Source organism: Phytophthora infestans, genomic scaffold (genome assembly GCF_000142945.1).
Source record: "Phytophthora infestans T30-4 supercont1.20 genomic scaffold, whole genome shotgun sequence".
In the NCBI taxonomy this organism is placed as follows: Eukaryota; Oomycota; class Peronosporomycetes; order Peronosporales; family Peronosporaceae; genus Phytophthora; species Phytophthora infestans.
Window position 1 is genome coordinate 209,409 of NW_003303739.1, and position 18,286 is coordinate 227,694.

Sequence of the window (18,286 nt, forward strand, 5' to 3'; positions counted from 1 at the left end):
TCTCCTGGACACCAACACGCACATGCTCCACGTCAATCACGCATACAAAAACGTAATGAAGATGATCGGCAAGAAACCCGCTCGGCGACTCCTGCATCTTTTCCTGGCAATCAAGAGGAAGAAAACACAGCGGCGATAGTTGGAGGACTCTTCACCTCTAAGGCCATGCTGCGCAACCGGCAGATTTCATTGACCCCTGCGATGCTCCCTGCGGCAACCGCAGCGGCAGCTAGTTTGCTGTGGTGTCACTTTACAATCTTTACAGCGTAAGACATTCCATACCAGTCGAATAGATTGAATAATACCACACATAAGAAAAAATAAACAACCAACCAATGCGGTCGTTCAAGAAATTGGTGATGTGGGTAGAAGAAACACGCGCATCTGCCAATGTTTTCACATCCTCCAGATCTTATTCGTCCAGCGGTAGCGTCGCCGTTGTCAAGTAGCTTGAAGCTTGTGTTCTGCTGCTGTCGTGCGAATGTGTATGGTTCGGAAACAGCAACAAGTTTATAGATGTCAGCCGGATTCTTTATCACGCACACATTAGTAATAAGTCTCGAACCTGGTTTCGTAGCACGATTTCGTAGTGATTGCCCGAAACGCGACTCACGGTGGCCGTTAGCCGTGCTGTGCATTTGCAGTACTGCTGCTTTCGATTGCGATGCCCCTTGGACCTTGATTTTTGGGATACACCGTGAGTGCACCGGTAGATTCTTTCCGAATACTCAAACGAAGCAGGGATTTGTGCTTGATGCGCTAAATTAAAATAAAATAAGAGCATTCCTTTTAATGAATATATTTAGACAGATCACACCAGTAAAACAAGCGTACGTGTTGTAAGACGCCGTTCGTTCGAAGCTCCGCACACGAAACTGTAAATTCTTCTTCTCCATGTATTTCTTGAATTCCTTTTCAAAATCAATCCACGACAAAAGTGGTGCCTTCGGCCTGAACGGCTACACCACGTTCACTATTTCGTCCTCACCGCCACCGTTCATGGAGTCCATCTCTTCAAGGTGCTTACTTTTTCGGATTCAAGGCGTGTAATCTGAAGTGGATTTGGACCGGTGTGTAAGTCTGGAACGCTCACCCTGTGTACCTGCCGCCGGACCCGACTGTCAACCTATTTTCTGCTTCTTGAAGGGACGCGGCAGCGACTGCAGGTGTGGTAATTCGCTGATTAACTTCTCTTTCTTCGTAGAGGCTAAAATAACAAATTAAATATAAAATTACCTTCGCTAAATCAACCACAACCGCTTTAAAGCAACTTTACCTGCGTGTGTCTTCTCGTTTCTCTTCTTCTTTGTCTTGGGGAGCGTCTTGCGTTGCACACGAGCAGCAAAACACACCCCAATGTTAATATAAGTAATTGTTCATCGCAAAAAATTAACATGACAGCAAACGTGCGTACCAGCGCTCAATGATAAATCACTCTCTGACTCCGAAAAGGATCTTCTCCTTCCGCGTTGCTATCCTCCTCGCCCGCAGACGCATCCTCGTCTCTGCTATCATCGCTGCTGCTGCCGTTGACGTCTTTGATGTCAATGACCGCATACAGGTCTCGCAGCCTCGTACGTCCTCCCCAGTCTACGGATTCGCACATAAACTAACTTTTGCTGCGTCAGGCGCAAGTACTGCATTACGTACCAGGCTTGGCCGCGTCCTGCGCACGACGCATGGGTCTTCAGCTGCGTCAGCGTCGGGTGTGGAGCTCGTGTTCCTGGCGCAGCCGCGCGTTCTTCTCGCTCCCACGCAATTTCTGAAATGGGAGGCTCAGAATGATCGTATTTAAAACGAATCGAACTTAAAAGAACAGATACGTACCTAAGACGGAAGCGTTTTTTTTTATTTTAGTTTCGCAGGTAATTTATGAATTTGGGTAACGCAACCATAAAGTCTTTAAAACGACCATAAATGTCTCATTTTACGGTTGCGGTAATCACTCCGGAAAGAAAAACAAATGAAAATTTCTTTTGCCGTCGCTGCATCGAGGTATACAAACTCAAAATGTTTCAAAATCGTGTCCGTTGCAGATTCACTTAAAATCCACTGTGTGTGACACCATACAAAAATCAAGTAATTTAGAGGTGTGTCCGTTGCAAATAGGCGTGGTCGTTGCATTTTCAAAATGGCGCCCAAGCCAACACTCCCTGCCTGCGGCTACCTAGTAGCATACCTCGGATTGTCTACGGATACGCTTAATGCCCTACTGGATGAAGCGAAAACCCGCACGTACACCCCCGTTTCCAAGGACGTGAGTGATGATAATCACGACACACACCGCGAACAGTCCCGTGTTCACGCTCGGTCTCCTTCTATCGGTTTACTGCGAGTAGCCATTAGCTCTGTGACTGCTTGTCTGGACCCGGCGCAGCTTCCTACAGTCTTCTCCTTTCTGCGCTCAACGCCAGGAGGAGAGGAGCAAGAAGCGCATCAAGACTATCCTGAATCTGTCATCACTGAAGTTTCCAAGAACAAGTCTACGCGTGTCCCGGCAAGTATGGTTCTCGCTTTGGAGGAAGGAACAAGTCTACGAGTCTACGATGGCTACTTCACTGCGCGCGACGACACCAAATCTCGCGTGGTGCAAATTCCAGTGGGGTTCTGCATCATTTTCCATGGGGACCTTTTCCATAACGGAATGCCCTATGATGTCGTGAACCACCGGATCCACTGCTACCTGTCATTTCGCGGACTTAAATGAGGACCGGATGTGGTAAACAGCGTGTTGTCCAAGAACTACTCGTGCCAGTACTGCGGAATCGAGTATGGAGACTCTGCAGCGATGCGTTCGCATCGCCGTTTCTGTACTAGGAATCCTGAAGCAGCCAAGAACGAAGAGACCAGACGCCGGACGGACAACAAGGAAGGAGAATGGACGTGTCCTCTTTGTTTGAAGACGTTACCTAAGAGTGGATCACTGAGATCTCACAATTTTCGGGGATGCAACAAGAAGCGTAAGGCAGATTAAAACAGCATTCCATGATAATTTTCAATGAAGAATGGGCGCTTTGTTGAATTATAACGATGGTAATTACGAAAGTTAAACTAACAAATACTTACTATTTAACTCCATTTTGCATATCCCCAGAATCGCGGAGGCACAATACTCGTATGGAAAACCGAGGGATCTTGTACATCCGCCACGGATGTACATGCACAGCTCGGTATACGCCAGAACATTCTCTACGATCCAGTCCATTAAAGACGATTGCACGTGCATCCTACCACAGCGCGTGCGTTTTAGTAAGAGCCCACACTGAAATTACGCGAACAACCGCTGCAAATCGATTGCCTTGGAGAAGATATGGAACTCGAACGGAGTTCCGTTGAGCCAAAAGTCGAGTTGAAGATGCTGCAGAGTTCCACTAAGGCAGCAAACTCTTGTACACTGTAAACAAGTCGCCATTACATCCACGCAACCAAGTTTTACACTTAGCGTGCGTTGCCACCTCGATCACAATCGAAACCACGTTTCCAAACTGCATCCCCTGCCGTCGCTGAAGTAAAGGCACGCCTGTTGGTCATATTAAAACCATGATTCTTGGTCCAGTCATGCAGAGCCGCAATGGCGGCATCCTCTGACGAGTACGTATCCTCAGGCGGAGGGGTTATTTCCACGGAAATTCCACTTGCACTCATAAACCTTGTCTCCACACAAGTATTTCTCGGCTCGCTATCCATAGCAACTTGAGATTCAGTCGGAGTACCAAGCCCAGGTTCGTCTCCTGCGTTCGCTTGGTCTTCCACCAAAGGCGGCAGGTCACTAAGCGCTTCTGAGAGGGCGGAAACCGAAGGGCACGTATACTCACACGTTGGCGAAAATCTTGGACTGCTGACAGTCGGGGACACAGCGTTGAGCAGAGATGCTAGATCCATTTTGGATGTCGAAGTAGAGGCTTGACGAGTTAGGCTGAGAACTATCTCACTAGTTGGAGTATGTGGAAATGAGCTTACTCCACACTCCAGACGCGGACAGGAAGAAGGCTACATGCTCGGCTTCGTTTGTGCGATACAGTTAAATAACTTGGTCTCTCGTCTTCATCAATATCTCCCACCAAAAAATTGTATTCGCATGCTATCTCGTCTACCCGGGCAAGAACATTGTGGTATAAACTCCATCCATATCTATCCTCTGCAACGGACACGGTGGGATGCAACGGACACGGTCATCTGTAACTTGATTTAAGTAAAGAAGAACAGTCGACCCAAAAGGGCTCGCCCTGCAACGGACACGCAAAAATGCAACGGACACGTTTAAATCATCTTGGTTTCAGTATTGGGAAATTGTCTGTATTTTTTAAATTGATTACATCCCTTTTTTTACAAATGGCCCTCCCTAGAAATGGCCCTCTTTAGTTTGGCCCGAAGTGCCAGGCTCATTGTCTGGATCATCGTACATGTAGCTCCATGAACCACCAGTATCGGGTCACGTCCAGATAAAGGATAAAAATGAGCAGCAAACCAGATCCTATGGCAGATTGTACAACGATAATCAAATGCACACTCAATTTCTCAGATTCATATTTCAGCAGCTCAGGCGCTACAATTATATAGTTGCCTAGCTTCGTTTTCTTCGTTATTCATGCAACGCGATCAAGGGCTACGATGGTGAGCTGGGAATCTGGGGTTCATTCTGAACTTCAGCTGCAACAGTGCATTCCTGGAACGGCTGGGTTCGACCAAATGGGCCCCATTATGGGCAGCAGTCGTAATCTGCGATTATACTTGTATCACGCAAAACTTGATTACAAGCTCGTTGAACTTTCTTATCAAAAGATTCGTAAAAACGCAGAACGCAGGTTATCCGGTTGAAGGGGTTGAACAGTACAGTATCGGTACCGATATCAAATAAACAAACCGATGGCTCGATTACCGGTATTGCATTGGCAGCACTATCAACTATTAATACTACGTAGTAGTTCTATAGTCAACGGGAAAAAGCATTGCTCTTTGTAGAGGAATAACGAACAGAAGCAGCTATGATAGTTATTTTTCTAGCGGCAGCAAGTCGCCACGCGCCTGCAATGCTCGCTCATATAGCATGCACTTCACGTAGCTTCAGTGACGATCTGCCGAATTTGCAGGGGGGTGGCAACATTTTACCTGAAGGTATTAATAGCTCATGACAACAACACTCGCTATATTCAACTCATATCAATCTCTTACTGCGCCTTTGGCAAGAAAGTACAACTTAAGGGGACACCGTTATAGATTGGTACGTTTCATTTAGCATAAAAATCAACCAAAAAAAAAAGTTTTTTTAGCCAGGTATACGCTCGAGTAAACAGCATTGAGAGAAGGCATCGACCCCTTTAACGCTTAATATCTTATCAACGACGTAAGAATTGGGTTTCAGCAACTCAATCGGCCCGATACCGGCACCTTCACAGCTTGCTTTTAGTGCATCGTGCCCTTTCTCTTAAACCTCAATGAACATATGTATTGGTTTAATAACGCTCCAGGCCGAAAAAAGCCAGTCCATGATACCATATGTTGCTTAAGATGACGGATTTTAGACCAATAATACGATTTGAACATTTATGTATGTTTGATTCGCAAAAATCCATAGACGACCAATCAATAGACACGGCTTGCGATTGAATGTCACACCGTGCCTGTAATCGCCGATTGCGTTACTGTACCATGATGCCATGGATGATTTTGCAATTTGCACAGTAAGATTCATGTGTTATAAATGGTACATGTACAGTACTATAGTTGATTCGGTACTTGGCGTTTGTAATGCCTTAAATAATGAATGCAACTAATGCCCTTGCGAGTACCGTACACAGAAAGTTGAAGAAGAGGTTACGTAAGGACATCGTGATCGAATAGTTTTAGCAGTATATATTAATACCACTGAACGCGATGATTTAAATTGATGAATAGGTGATTTCCAATCCACAGATTATCAAGTAGTAAAAATACATGTAGCAGGCAGTTACGTACAAACCATGAGAGAATTTACATCTTCTGTCAGAAGGTATCTGAGCAATCATCAGCTGATGCGTGAAACTGTCACAGTCATCTACTATTTGCAATTTTGCTGTAAGCAGATGACTGCGACAACTCCACGCACAAATTGATAGTTTTCAGGAATGCAGAGGCCATCACTGAAAGAGATGATCGGTTATTGACCTGTCCGGCATCATGTATTAATACTACTAACAGTAAATTCTATTGAGCTTCCTATCGCATATAAACCAATTCTGAAGTCGAAAATCCCTTTGTGCATGATCTTTTTAAGCCTAAATTCGAGCCTAGTCGATGTTTGCTTCATTTGCTAGTGTGGAGTATGCATGTGTATGAAAAGCATATTCCCTTGAGGAAGACTGGGACTTCGTCTTCGCTATACCAGCACTGGAATGACGAAATTGACAGGGTACCTCCTAAAATGACACAAGCAAATTATATCTGCTCTATTAATAAAAATGTAGTTATTAATAAAAGGGGGTTCCAATAGCAAAAAAGGAAACTAGTGATATAACTCTTGATGAAGAGAACACCCCAAGAAGTATCGTATTTGAAAAAAGCGGGTATTTGTTTTTAATCTGATCTGCTCCTTTCTAATGGGGCACTAACTGGTGTTCGTACTTAACTTCAAGTATTGGCGACTTTGAAAGGAAGTCCCTTCTCATAAAATATGTTGCACTGTATCAGTGATCGTATTTTTATAAGTCGATTAACACATCACCAACGCTACGTTAAATGCTCACCCATATTTCATCTTCCTTTTCGTGGTGACAAGAAGTATCCGTGCAAGACCCTGGAGCATCCAAAGACGGAAAACGTTAAGCGGCGTTTATGGAGTCTCGACTTGGTTGTAAAGTTCTCTTTAGCTGTAGGATACAAGTATGTAACAACATAAATGTGTATGATACAGGTTTGAAGTCTACTGAGGTAAGCGGCAAACGGACAGGTCATCCTCTTCGAAGGACACCAACTGTGGACCAGCTGCCGTTATTCGCAACCTGAGGCAAGTTTTTGGAGCAAGATGGACCATCGAAAAACGTCTAGTGGTCACTGACCGATTGTACACGTCACCGACACTCTCCATGCAGCTCCTAGCAATGGGGCTCTATAGTATAGGCACAGTGATGACCAACCGGCGTGGGTTTTGCAAAGAGATTATCGTGAAGAAGAAGAAGCGGCCTGCTGATGTACACCGCGGTACCTACGCTGTTGCCGAGTCAACATTAGTGCCGAGTATGAAAGCAGTGTGTTGGTGGGACAACCGTCCTGTGCATTTGCTGTGTGCGGGTGGAAGTACTGAGCAAGATCGCGTAGTTCGCCGAGCGAAGTCTGGCGAGCAAGTCGAGGTGGCATGTCCAAGAGTGCTGAAACATTACCAAACTTTCATGGGCGGAGTTGATGTACACGATCAACTTCGCCTCCAAAGGTGAGTACATTTCTGCTGTATGTACAAGATAGTGTTGATGCTAACCCTGTATAATTCATGCTGTATCAGGTACTCTTTTCAATTGGCTCTAAAGTATAAGAAATACTACAAGTCATTTTTTCTGGGCTTCATCGACCTGGCAACAGTCAATGTTTTTATTGTGTACAATCGACGGCGTGCTATTGATGGAAAACCCAAGCTCAGCCATGTCCAGTTCCTGAAGCAGCTACATTTGGAGCTGACGCAGTTGCAGGAGACGGATTGGGATGCTCTCCGCGCGGTGGAGCGTACCCCGAAGAAGTCACGCGCTCCGCCAATGCAGCGAACCCACGTACCGGTGCAGGTGGATGAGTGGAGGGATGGAAACAACGGGAAAGGTCGAAAGCGACGTCAACGAGCATGCAAAGTATGCTCGGTGCTTAAGGGCTCCGACGAGTCGCGAGGGGGCGAGACTACATTCTACTGTAGCACCTGCAAGCTACACACAAGCTCAAAGCAGCCCGTGGCGTCGCGTGTGTACCTGTGCAACAAGGACAAGCATGTAAACAACGGTGAGTCCGTTTCGTGCTTCGAGATTTGGCACAAGCATTGGCGTAACGGCAGCCTGTTGCCGCCGTCACAGAGAAAGCGAAAGATCCGCGCGCGCAGGCCAGCAGCCGGTAGTGTCGAAGAAGCAAAGTCTGCGAGTGGTGACAGCGGGGATGATGACACCAGTAGGCCGTCAAAGAGACGTCACAACGACGCTGCGACACCTTAAGCAGATGATTTTGCAATCTTAAATGTCTTGATAAAAGTATGAAATCTGTATCTCCCTTTTTACCTGAGCTTGAAGTCTATATTTAGGAGAAAAGTACGCTGGGCTGTGAGCAGTTTTTGTACGTTCCTGGACACGATATCTTGGCATAGTGTATTTCAAAGTCAAGTATTCTTGTAGGATACACGATATCAAATTTTCACCATCCTAGGTGCTGGTATTCAATGCGTTTAACCATCCTACAGGATTAATTTTATACCAGTCTAACTATTAAAACCCTTCCCCGATATACACGTTAACGTCGAAAGGGTTTCGGTAAATGGGTGCCCTGGAAAACCTTCGCGTTCAAGGGGTTAAAATTAACCGAAATCTGGCCAAATTAAAATAAATCATCCTGGTAGGTAATAAACCGTGGCTAGAAATGGGCCTTTGAAATAGCAATCTGTAGCCTCGTGGGCCACGAGATCATTTTCGATATATGCTGGTGGATTTAGACAAAGATCTAGCTAAAAAAAATTAGGCCATGGTTCTTTTTTTCACAAGCATTTACGATGACGGGCTGCCTTTTTTACCTACTTATAAATCGGGCAAATCTTACCAAAATCGCTGCAAAGCACAATAAGTGCATTATCGCTCCCGTGCTATGGCCCATAGGATCTATTTTGCTGCCTTGCCCGTTTTTCATCGTATATGACCCTGAACTGGTAGTTCAGGATAGTGTACCAAGTGGACCGTAACATATATCCGGTTGGGTTGCGTACTACGTTTGCTTCCTGCTTGCATACGTGGACCGACAGCCACCAATAGGCTATTGACATCGACGTTTTGTCACCCGTAGAGACAAGTTGCTTCTGCCTCATTATTCGATTTTCCGGCCGTATCCCATCTACTCCAGCCAACTACTGAAGAATGCTAAGCTGCAAGGAACTTTTGAGCGCTGCGGTGCTTCTAGCTGTGGTTGGTATACCTAGCTCTGCAGCCTCGACATCGGACCCTGCTTCAGCTAAGTATTCGGTGTCTGCTTTCGCTGTTGGTGACTGGGGCCAAACGCTAGACAAGGGATCATGCTGTGGTGGCACATATAACAACTTCGATCTTCATGCTCAAGAAATTGTCGGGAAGCTCATGGACATCCAAGCCGGCACCGCCGTGAAACCCAAGGCTGTCCTCGGCCACGGTGACAGCTTCTACTGGACGGGTATCGACAGTCTGGAAAGCCGCGACTCGCGTTTCCAGACGACATACGAGTCCCGATACAACGGCGACAACATCAAGAACGTGCCCTGGGTGAACGTCATGGGCAACCACGACTATGGTGGTGCAAACTATGTCTGCAATGTCGGTGACCAACTCGTCCAGTGCAACAGCACGGCCGAGATGCTTCAGGGACTTGAAAACAAGTTCCGGTACCAAAAAGACTACACTAGTCCTAACGACAACCGCTGGGCTTTGGAAGACCGTTTTTACGTCCGTCGCATCGAGGATGCTGCAACTGGTGTGAGCATCGACATCTTCAACATCGACATGAACGATGCCGACATCGCCGGCTCGCACGGTGTCTGCTGCCAGTGCTATGGCTACGCAAAGCAGGACAGCGGTGGATGCAACAGCATCGCCCGTGGGGATAAATATTGTTGTGGTGGAGACAACACGATGTACGACACGTGCATGGCCAAGTTCGTGCAGTGGGCCGAGGAGTCACGCACGCTTCTGGCCAAGCACGCGAAGGCGTCGACAGCGACGTGGAAGATCGTGAACAGCCATTTTAGTCCCATCCAGCACTCCAAGGAGGACGGCATGCACAAGTGGCTCGATGCACTGAAGGGCACGGGTATCCACGCTTTCATTTACGGTCACACCCACGGTGAGAAGCACGATTATTCGGAGTCGCATCGCATCCACTTTGTGGAGAACGGTGCTGGTGGTGGCTCGAAGAAAGAGTTCGCGAGCACCATTCCGGCGTTTGCGACCCAGTATGTGAAAAAGGAGTGGGCGTTTACGGGAGACGAGTACGGTTTCTTCTCGGTGGAGGGCTCCAAGGACTGGCTGAAATTGCAGTACCACACCGCGGACAGCAACTGGGAGTTCACCGAGAAGTGGGCTGAGACGACTATTGGAGGTGTGGCGACCAAGCACTGCTGGTACATCCCGCATGATGGCTCTGAAGGCAAGGCATGCTAGTTGCAGTTCTGAAGTGGGCTGACAAAGTTGGAGAAATTCAATTTCATATTTTGCACGTTTTTTTTCGATGTGCAGATGAATCCTTCCCTGCTCAAATAAATATTTGGTTCTCGAAGTCTTGTAATTTACTTCGTAGTACATGCCTAAGATAAAAAAATACCTCTCACCCCTGCCTCGGAATATGGAAAACAAAATAGCCAAAAATGACTGTTCTGAGGCGCTTAACTGTAGGAAAGTCACTATTGTGTAAACCGCCCAAAGTAGGCAAGCAAGGCCACTTGCTACTTGCACCCTTCCTTCCTGTTTAGCTCGTCTCACAGCTCTCTATTCCGCAAAACTCTTCATTAGTGGGTCGTCGTACACGTTCTCATCTGGTGGAATCAGCAGTTCCGTCACCGATGCGAGTGTGTTTCCAACAGTCGATGCTCCATACCACCGCTTGCCGAACGTCAACTTGGTCGCTTTCGATAGCATGGTGGCGTCAGTTGGCTTCTGTAAACGTGCCATTTCGAAGGTGCACCTGAGCCACCCCACAGCAAGAACCCCCTTAGCTAGGAATAAAGTGCTGGCTCCCAACGCAATGACTACCGAAGGGTTCATCTGTGTCCATACTTGTATTTGCTAATGTACCAATTGTGAGTCAGCATATGTAAGCTATTAGGCCGACCTTTTTAGGTACAGTTTACAATAATGCGAGTTTGAAAAACCGTGACCCACGATGATTCACAGCCCAAAATTGGACTTTTGAAATTGCAATTCTGGCACCGATGATGCATTTCGTTCAACTGCGCCCGTAACTGGCCAAAAAAACTGGGATTGAGCTACCAGCGCAAACATAAGTCTTTGTAGCCTCGTGGGCCACGAGTCGTGGGCCACGACGTGGTGGTTTCGATTACTCGAGGTATGCAGATGCATTATCCACCCAATTCGCATTTTCGTAATCTGTAATTTTACAAGACTTCGAGAACCAAATATTTATTTGAGCAGGGAAGGATTCATCTGCACATCGAAAAAAAACGTGCAAAATATGAAATTAAATTTCTCCAAGAGCCAAGTTTGTCATCCCACTTCAGAACTGCAGCTAGCATGCCTTGCCTTCGGAGCCATCATGCGGGACGTACCAGCAGTGCTTGGTCGCCACACCTCCAATAGTCGTCTCAGCCCACTTCTCGGTGAACTTCCAGTTGCTGTCCGCGGTGTGGTACTGCAATTTCAGCCAGTCCTTGGAGCCCTCCACCGAGAAGAAACCGTACTCGTCTCCCGTAAACGCCCACTCCTTTTTCACATACTGGGTCGCAAACGCCGGAATGGTGCTCGCGAACTCTTTCTTCGTACCGCCACCAGCACCATTCTCCACAAAGTGGATGCGATGCGACTCCGAATAATCGTGCTTCTCACCGTGGGTGTGACCGTAAATGAAAGCGTGGATACCCGTGCCTTTCAGTGCATCGAGCCACTTGTGCATGCCGTCCTCCTTGTAGTGCTGGATGGGACTAAAATGGCTGTTCACGATCTTCCACGTCGCTGTCGACGCCTTCGCGTGCTTGGCCAGAAGCGTGCGTGACTCCTCGGCCCACTGCACGAACTTGGCCATGCACGTGTCGTACATCGTGTTGTCTCCACCACAACAATATTTATCCCCACGGGCGATGCTATTGCATCCACCGCTGTCCTGCTTTGCGTAGCCATAGCACTGACAGCAGACACCGTGCGAGCCGGCGATGTCGGCATCGTTCATGTCGATGTTGAAGATGTCGATGCTCACACCAGTTGCAGCATCCTCGATGCGACGGACGTAAAAACGGTCTTCCAAAGCCCAGCGGTTGTCGTTAGGACTAGTGTAGTCTTTTTGGTACCGGAACTTGTTTTCAAGTCCCTGAAGCATCTCGGCCGTGCTGTTGCACTGGACGAGTTGGTCACCGACATTGCAGACATAGTTTGCACCACCATAGTCGTGGTTGCCCATGACGTTCACCCAGGGCACGTTCTTGATGTTGTCGCCGTTGTATCGGGACTCGTACGTCGTCTGGAAACGCGAGTCGCGGCTTTCCAGACTGTCGATACCCGTCCAGTAGAAGCTGTCACCGTGGCCGAGGACAGCCTTGGGTTTCACGGCGGTGCCGGCTTGGATGTCCATGAGCTTCCCGACAATTTCTTGAGCATGGAGATCGAAGTTGTTATATGTGCCGCCACAGCATGATCCCTTGTCTAGCGTTTGGCCCCAGTCACCAACAGCGTAAGCAGACACCGAATACTTAGCTGACGCAGGGTCCGATGTCGAGGCTGCAGAGCTAGGCACGCCAACCACAGCTAGAAGCACCGCAGCGTTCAGAAGCTCCTTGCAGCTTAGCATTCTTCAGGTCGGATTAGATGGGATGGTGCACACCGCCGGAAAAACGAATAATGAGGCAGATGCAACTCGTACTACGAATGGAGCGTAGCAAGTAGCCGGTTGGGTTGCGTACCGGTATTGCCATTGTACGAATCGTACAGCCAGCTTGGGACACGATGTGAAGCGATGAGCCCACAAAAAGATCTGATCACGGAACATAATGTGGCAGTGCTCATCCCATGAAGTATCAGACAAATCATTTGAGAGAGAAGAAGTGCCGGGCCAAACTATTAATAAAGAGGGCCATTTCTAGGGAGGTCCATTTGTAATAAAAGGGATGTAATCAGTGTTATGTGCATTAAAGCCAGAAAGAAAAGAAAGGCGTTACAGACGACAAGAAATTTCCCGCTTCCTTACCGAGTAACCTGTCTGTCCGTCCGTCTGTCAATAAGTCCGTCCGGTTCCTTTCTTCCTGCTTTGACCTGCCTTTCCGCATGGCTACACTTGGCCTGTCATATACTGTTTCCTCCCATCCTACCGACCGCGCCTATTTTGCTGACTCGACCTAACTATGCTAAAATTACAAATATGTCCAGAAGCGTCACACAATTAACTCGCGCCCTGATTGGGCAATACCTGCCGACCTGCGACACTGACTGGATCTGTTGCACGATCAGACCGTCTCTCGCCCTCGCGATTGGACGTGATGTAAACATTTGTGCATAGCACGAAACGCACCGATTGGATGCAAACGGCCAGGCGAGCTGCGCAGATACTTGATTATTGCGCAAAACCTGTCGTATGTACTGCAAATCGGGCACATTAACCACTTTATTTTCTAAGAGCTCTGCACACTTCTCAAATAGAGATATTTATCATTATTAATGTAGACTTCACAGACCAGTATTTTGTAAGAGCTCTGGGATGTTATTTTCCACACACTTTTCACGATATTAATAGTACTAATATGATTAATATAAGCTTCACAGGCCGCATTTGTAAGAGCTCGGCGATGCTATTTTCCACACACTTTCTAAAGTAGAGACGATAGTATTTTTAATATTAAAGTAGACTTTACGACCAGCGCTTTTTGTAGCGACTTTGCGAATATATATATTTTGTACTTTACCTGGAACTCACCACTGCCACCGTGCAATGAAGGCGCGCAGCTGCACGGGCATTTCGCTATCTGCTTCCGTGCACCACACCCGACAGATGCATGCGCGCACGATAGATAATTGTCTTAGGCAATTTATATTGCATGTAAAGTATGTTTTTGGTTGGAAATCTGATAATAATATATTATAGCAAAGCCAAAACGTTAGTATCAACTTTTTAATATGTTTCTAATTAATAAATACCAGCCTATATTTCCAAGCTATTGGCTAATATTTGGACGCAAGTAATTGGTTAAAACAAAATATTTTGCTAACATACGCACAGTTTGCAAAATGGTGGGCCCTACGTGCAAGCAATGCGAGGCGAAGATTGACCCGCTTCTGCTGAACCCGCAGCGGTCTACGACGGACCCCCGAGCGCGCTGCGTCTGCTGCGGGAAGCTGCAGTACGGCTACGCATTCCGTACAATCAGCGGGCGGGACATCGTGCGGCGCTGTATTGCCTGCGAGAACGGCCCAAAATGCGGTTGAGTTTTCGGAGGAAAAGCCCCCACCACCTGATTCGGCCGAAGTGCGCCGCCAGGAAAGCCTGGCGAACGTCAAGAAGGCGATGGGTCCTGACTGGTACCCCAAGAAGAAAAAGAGGCGCAGCCGCCCTCGCAAGCTGACCGCCCGAAACGCCAATTACATCGAGCAAAAGAAGCAGCAGAAGAGCTAGTAATTTGGATAATATATCCTTATTGCCCCCGTTACCCCGCTTATCTTTGTATTTTGTATACTGGCGGGCGGCGCGAGGCTTGGGGCCGCACATATGGTAAACTAACTGTGGTGCTGCCAATTGTGTTGACGCATCTACGGAGTGTAGCGCGTTTCATATAATAATTAGCGCATGGTATCTACTGTGTACCCTTGCGAGCTGGCCGTTCCTATCTGCATACGCGTAACCGTAGATGTTAAGAACACTTGCTCACTTGGCACACGCAAACCCATGCTATATGTACCACCAACCCTCACAGTTTATATTTCACTAATGTGCGCTCACGAATGTAAGCTTCAGTATTGAGTGAGCACTATGCGCCATGAATAAGCTGCTGTCTACATGGACACAACCACGTATGCGGTAGTGATGACCATACAAGCGGCCATCGCAAGGAGATGTGTCTGTACGCAGTACTTTACTTTAGCGCCCTGTCCATAATGGCCGAGATAAGAGCTCGGTTGAGTCACGGATGGCTATAATGTGTACCCGCCGCGCGCGTATATATTGCTTTGAATACTGCTAACAGACGCCTGATCAGCTTGCCTGTATCACCGCGGGTATGACCTGTGCCCGAATAGTGACGTGCTGGATCATATAGACGGATACATCATAATCGTAGGTACAGTAGGCTAGCACGACGATACAAAAGTACCGAGATCGCAGCAGTAACCCAGTGCATGGGTGTTGGCTATCACGACAACACCCATTGGCGGCATTGCGGGATATGCACGGACACATCAAATAGCACGCCGAGCTGATAAGTAGGCAGCGAAAGTACTCCATCTAATGTACATGAACTATTATTCAATTCAAGTCTAACCATCACTACGATCTGATGCTCTGCCTACAGCCATATATCTTCGTATGTTGCAGCCGGTCAAAAGAATGTGCACGCAGTGGTGCCTCTTCGTCCGATGTGGACGAGGCCTTTTGTCGTACATATCGGACCCAGTATAATGTCAGTCGGAAAGGATTTACGCCACTCTGTCAGTCAGAAGCTATACAAATAAGTCAGAAAGTACGTCAGCTATGCAAGTAAGATAAATGCATGCGGAAGATAGTGGAAATACCCTTCAGTTACATCACAAACAGCTCAGCAGAATAATTTCAAAGCATAATATTGATGTTTGTGGCGACCATCGGCATATACTACCTATCCTAAAAGATACTTCGCGCGCGGAGCTGATTAACATTGCTCTATTCGACCGTCGCAATCGATGATATGTGTCGACTGCCTTACGGCGATGACGTGCAGATGGGTAAAATACGTTTGAGTAGGCGTACTTACTCTAGCTACACTGGGATTCCTCACAGATCAACGTATATTTCGTAGCATCATTGATACTGACCCGTCTTCCGTACAGCATATATTAGCTTTGCAACCACGCGCGCCTCCGATTCGTTTCATTTTGGGAGCAATACGCTCAAACGAGATTATAAACAAAGCCTTCCCGGGTAAGATGGTGCTCTTCTTGCAGATCACGTTAAATCCTGGTCATGTCTACCATAACATGTGAACACTAAGGTTATTGTATGCGGAGTTGTTTTGGAACGTAACATAAGTATAGCACAGTATGCACTTATTACATGTAGCTTTGCGCTGAGTAGAAACTCTAAGCCCACCGCAGCGCAGCGGAGGTGGTCGGCCCTCTCTACACCAACCAACCATGCCCTAGCGTCCGCGGAGCGGGCGCCCAGAGCGCTAGTTTCCCGCCACCTAAAGTTGCAGCGTGTCCGTCCATCTGTCAATAAGTCCGTCCGGCTCCTTTCTTGCTGCTTTTTCCTGCCTTTTCGCATGACTACAGTCGGCCTGTCTAATACAGTTTCCTCCCATCGTACCGACCGTGCCTACCTTTCTGACTCGACCTAACTATGCTAAAATTACAAATATATCCAAAAGCGTTACACAATTAACTCGCGCCCTGATTGGGCAATACCTGCCGACCTGCGACACTGACTGGATCTGTCGCACGACCAGACCTTCTCTCGCCCTCGCGATTGGACGTAAGGTAAACATTTCTGCCGAGAATGAAACACATCGATTGGCTGCAAACAGCCAGGCGAGCTGCGCAGATACTTGATTATTGACGTTTAGCTACGCCAAACCTGTCGTATGTACTGCAAATCGGGCATAGTAACCCCTTTATTTTCTAAGAGCTCTGCACACTTCTCAAATAGAGATATTTATTAAAATTTATGTAGACTTCACAGACCAGTATTTTGTAAGAGCTCTGGGATGTTATTTTTAACACACTTTTCAAAGTAAAGACGAAATTAATAGTATTAGTATTAGCTTTACAGGCCGCATTTGTAAGAGCTCGGCGATGCTATTTTCCACAGACTTTCTAAAGTAGAGACGATAGTATTTTTTAATATTAAAGTAGGCTTCACAACCAGCGCTTTTTGTTGGGACTTTGCGAGTCTTTTTTACTTCACCTGGCACTCACCAATGCCACGCGGGTGCACGGTCATTGCGGTACCTGCTCCCGTGCACCGCACTCGACGAATGCATGCGCGCACGATAGATAATTGTTTTAGTCAATTTATATTGCATGTAAAGTATGTATTTGTTTGGAAATATGATAAAAGTACTATTATAGCAAAGCCAAAATATTAAATATCAACTTTTTAATATGTTTCTAAATAATAAATACCAGCATTATATTTCCGTGCTATTGGCTAATATTTGGACGCAAGTAATTGGTTAAAACAATATAATTTGCTAACATACTCACCGTTTGCAAAATGGTGGGCCCTACCTGCAAGCAATGCGAGGCGAAGATTGACCCGCTTCTGCAGAACCCGCAACGGATTCCCAGGCGCGCTGTGTCTGCTGCGGGAAGCTGCAGTACGGTTACGCGTTCCGTACAATCAGCGGACGGGGCAGCGTGCGGCACTGTAGGCCCCCATTTTCCTACCCATCTTTGTATTTTGTAAACTGGCTGACGGTACGAGGCTTGGAGCCGCACATACGGTAAACTGACTATGGCGCTGTCAATAATGCTGACGCACCTACAGAGCGTAGCGCGTTTCATATAATAATTAGCGCATGGTATCTGCTGTGAGCCCTTGCAAGCTGACCGGCCTTATCTGCTTGCGCGTTACAATAGATCCAGAGTACACTCGCTCACTTGGACACATGTAAACCATGCTATCTGTGCCATCAGCGCTCACAGCGTATTCCATTAGTGTGCGCTCACAAATTGAAACTACAGCATCGAGTGAGCACTACACGCGACGATTAAGTTGCTGTCTACATAGATACGAGCACGTGTGCGGTAGCGCAAACAATACTGGTGGGTGTGGTAAGTCGAACTGTCTGTACGCAGTACTACACTTTAGTGCCCTGTCCATAATGGTCGAGATAAGAGCTCGGCTCAGTTGCGGGTGGCGATAAGGTGTATCCGCCGCGCGCGTAGATACTGCGTTGAATACAAGTGACAGACGCGCGGTCAGCTTGCCAGTATCGCTGCAGTATGGCCTGTGCCCAGTTAGTGACCTGCTTGGTCATATAGACTGATACATCAGAAGCGTAAGCACAGTAACCCAGCACGACGACGCAAATGTACCGAGAGAGCGACAGTGACCCTATACATAGGTTTTAGATATCACGAGCGCGTGGTATACACTCATTAACGACCTCGCAATATATGCACGAACATATCAAATAGCACGTTGTTTTGATAAGTCGGCAGCAAAAGTACCTCACATAATAATGTACATGAGCTACTTTTCA

The 18,286-nt window shown here is 47.2% G+C and overlaps 2 protein-coding genes across 2 annotated transcripts; one reads left to right on the top strand and one right to left on the bottom strand.

The window, feature by feature from the left end:
- Positions 1–9,284: 9,284 nt before the first annotated feature.
- Positions 9,285–10,340, top strand: PITG_10636 (uncharacterized protein; the record flags this gene model as incomplete). The annotated part of the gene is made up of 1 exon (XM_002901450.1): positions 9,285–10,340. The coding sequence occupies one exon, from the start codon at positions 9,285–9,287 to the stop codon at positions 10,338–10,340; it is 1,056 nt and encodes a 351-aa protein (XP_002901496.1).
- Positions 10,341–11,421: 1,081 nt separating this feature from the next.
- PITG_10637 (uncharacterized protein) lies at positions 11,422–12,693 on the bottom strand (the record flags this gene model as incomplete). The annotated part of the gene is made up of 2 exons (XM_002901451.1): positions 11,422–12,594; positions 12,646–12,693. 2 exons carry the CDS (start codon positions 12,691–12,693, stop codon positions 11,422–11,424), a joined length of 1,221 nt encoding a protein of 406 aa, XP_002901497.1.
- Between the last annotated feature and the right edge of the window lie 5,593 nt (positions 12,694–18,286).